The sequence below is a fragment of the Cucumis sativus genome, chromosome 3 (assembly GCF_000004075.3).
Source record: "Cucumis sativus cultivar 9930 chromosome 3, Cucumber_9930_V3, whole genome shotgun sequence".
Taxonomy (NCBI): domain Eukaryota; kingdom Viridiplantae; phylum Streptophyta; class Magnoliopsida; order Cucurbitales; family Cucurbitaceae; genus Cucumis; species Cucumis sativus.
The window spans coordinates 17,469,023-17,472,379 of NC_026657.2; the positions used below are offsets into that span (position 1 = coordinate 17,469,023).

General features: G+C 28.5%; 1 protein-coding gene across 1 annotated transcript; it reads left to right on the forward strand.

Annotated features, from left to right (window-relative positions):
• The first annotated feature begins 360 nt into the window (after positions 1-360).
• On the forward strand, positions 361-2,880 carry LOC101222180 (transcription factor MYB20). The gene is made up of 2 exons (XM_004145800.3): positions 361-703; positions 2,117-2,880. Exons 1-2 carry the CDS (start codon positions 438-440, stop codon positions 2,652-2,654), a joined length of 804 nt encoding a protein of 267 aa, XP_004145848.1. The 5' UTR covers positions 361-437; the 3' UTR covers positions 2,655-2,880.
• Positions 2,881-3,357: the final 477 nt, after the last annotated feature.

The window sequence follows — 3,357 nt, forward strand, 5'->3', positions numbered from 1 at the left end:
AACAAACAATAAAGTCTCCCAAATATATATTCAATAAACTAAAATAATGATAATAGATCCATTGAAAACATACCTTGAATATGAATGTATAGAATCTCATTTTCAGAACATTGTTTATAGTATTTGATCAATGGTAATTGTAAAAACTTGATCTCTTATAAATTTTGATTCCTTTTCAGTTTTCTAAAACAAACCCTACCATTACACGTAAAATAAAAAACACAGAAAACAAAACAATAAAAATAATATTTTCTTAAGAAAAAAGGGGTTTAGAGGGAGGGGGAGAGAGAAAGAGTGTGTGTGCGTAATGATATATAAATGTAGGTAGTGGTGGGCATATTATTATTCCATTCACGATCGTTTATCTTCCAAAAGAGTGTGTGTAAAGAAAGAATATATATATATAGAAAAAATTAGAAAGGAAAGAGGTAGAAAAGATGGGAAGACAGCCATGTTGTGAGAAAGTAGGGTTGAAGAAAGGGCCATGGACAAGTGAAGAAGACAAGAAGCTAATAAACTTCATAGTAACAAATGGTCAGTCATGTTGTTGGAGAGCTGTTCCTAAACTTGCAGGTCTCCTCAGATGTGGTAAAAGTTGTAGACTTAGATGGACTAATTACTTAAGGCCTGATCTTAAAAGAGGCCTTCTCTCTGATTTTGAAGAGAAAATGGTCATCGATCTCCATGCTCAACTTGGAAACAGGTCCCTTCCTCTCTCTTTCTCCCTATCTTCTTCTTCTTCTTCATCATCAACTTAATTTTTCTTTCTCTTCCCATCTCCTCATCTCATTTTTACTCTTTTACTCTTCTTCCCATCAAATCTTACTATTTAATTAACTAACCATTCTCTTTTTCTCTTTTTCTCTTTTTCGTTTTCGAAAATTATTATGCCTACATAAATTCTAACTACTATTTATGGCTTTCTACTACCTATATTATATTTTATATTTTATATTTTAGGAGTGTTTTTAAAACCAAACAAATTTCCAAAATTTTACTTTATCTGAAATGCCAAATAAAAATCAAATTCTTCTCATTTTTTCCACTTTCTTCGTTGATTTCCCAAGATAATCTCTTGATTTTTCGGCAATATTTTAGTTGATTTTTTAAAAGAGAGGTAATTAGTTTTTCTTCTTCTTCTTTTTTTCTTTTTGGCTTTTGTTTTTGGAAACAAATTATATTTCTTTTATATTTGGGAGGTTTTGAGTAAGAAGGTAAACTAAATACATTTTATTTTCTTTTTCAGATATTATTTTAACAGTCGTTTGCTAACCTTATTATTTTAAAACAATTAATTCTTCTTTGTTAGGAAAAGTAGAAGAGAAATTTTTGTTTTCTTTAAAAAAACCAGTTATTTAATTTTCAAGTTTTGATTTGATTTCTCAAAATATATTAATAAAGGTAGATAACAAAAGTTAATTTTAAATAAATGTTTATAGATTTTAAAAAAGAGATAAAAAAATTTATGATAAATTTCTAAATTTCAAAAATAACAATTTAAAAGTCGATAAACCTGTGATTACCGTTTGATAGCCCTTTCATAATCTTAAGATTACGGTCTGATATGATTAATTTTGTCATATTTATAATATGCAAAAAAATAGTTGTTTTTTTAAAAAATGTTTTTGTGTGCAATTTTTCTTATGGATAAAAAAACTGTTTATATTCTATTAATTTTTAGTTTTCTGATTCTCAAATTTTTTGAATTAAAAAATAGTTAATGTCTGTAGAAACTAAAATTGTTAATGTTTAAAATGAAATAAAATACAAAATATTTAGATTTGAATATAAAAAAATTAGGAAATATGAAATTTCAATGATGGAGTTTTCCACTATATATGCATATGCCTCTTTTATCTCTCTCACATCACTATATGATATGCAATCTTTTTATAAAGTTTCCCAGATTCTTTTTTTATTATAATTCTCTTTTTCACATTAATCAACTACTTCTTTTCACATCTAACATATGTTACATATCCATAAGATTATCACCTTTCAAAATTATATTATATAAATATATCCATAATATCATATTATTTTATTGGTAACTTTTAATTTGGGTCTCTTTTGAATAATTAAAAACTCATCATTTTTTTTTAATATTGATCTATAGATGGTCAAAGATTGCTTCACATCTTCCGGGTAGAACTGACAACGAGATTAAGAACCATTGGAATACTCACATCAAGAAGAAGTTAAGGAAAATGGGCATTGACCCTCAAACTCATAAACATATATCCATCTCAACAGATTCACACCAATCCAACCTTCCCAGCTCTCATCTCGACACGGAGATGTCACCAAGCTCACCAGTCAACAATATCCCTGAAACTAAGGATCCAGGAGAAGTAATAACTTCGACCACTGTAATCGAGCCTAAAACACCACCTCTAAATTCTTGTGTTTCTTCCACATCGTCTTCATCGACTTCGCCTTCCTTGTCTTCAAATTCAAATATAATCAAGTTTGACGATCTCGAGTTCCCAGATTTCGAGTGGATATGTAGCAATGATACAAATAATAACAATGACAATGATATCGGATTTTGGGAAGATGATGATTTTAGTAGTTGGGATTTCTTGGTTGGTGATCATGAGGATGGTGATCAAGTGCCAATTTTCCAAGAATCTTGGCCTTGTGGATTAATTTGATTTGTGCAGTAAAATTCTTGTCAAAATGGTTGTGTTGTTGTTTTTTTTTTTTTTTTTCTTCTTTTTTTTTGTAAAATGTTTGGTTATAGAGTGAGAATAAAATATGGAAAAAGAAAAAAGAAAAAAAAAATGAAGTGATTTTGAGATGATGGCCAATTAATTTGGATATATTCAAAATTGTTATCGTCAAAAGAAAAGGGATTTCTGATTAATATATTTCTCTATGTCAATATGAATATTTCTAAAAATGGTATTGGACAAAGATTACAACATGTGATGGCCAACTTTTAATAATGTGTGGTTGAGCTTGTAATATGCGTTGATGTCTCAATTAATTCCATACTCTTTCCTTTGTTAACAAAGGTTTTAGTAATTCATAAAATCATATGAACATAAAGTCAATACTCAAACTTGATCGATGTGAATTACAAAAAATGTAGTGGATATGCATATTGGATTGGTGCAGTCAACAGATTTTGATCACATCTTTTTAAACAATTGGATGAGTTGTCCAAAAATGGATGCAGACCAAAATATATATAAGCCTATTTCTTTTCTTTTTTTCCTCTGTTATTCGTTTTTTTTTTTCTTAAGAGAATAAGAAAATATGTGAAAAATACTTTAAGCATGTTGTCTAGTCTTCCTCTTCCTTGTCTATTCGTGAAAAACAAAAGGGTGTGTTTGGATCAGATTCTAATGTGTT

Bases quoted from the DNA above. Each gene is read 5' to 3' on its own strand.
- LOC101222180 (XM_004145800.3), top strand. From the start codon at position 438: ATGGGAAGACAGCCATGTTGTGAGAAAGTAGGGTTGAAGAAAGGGCCA. The intron at 704-2,116 runs GTCCCTTCCTCT...ATTGATCTATAG, and splicing joins CATGCTCAACTTGGAAACAG to ATGGTCAAAGATTGCTTCAC.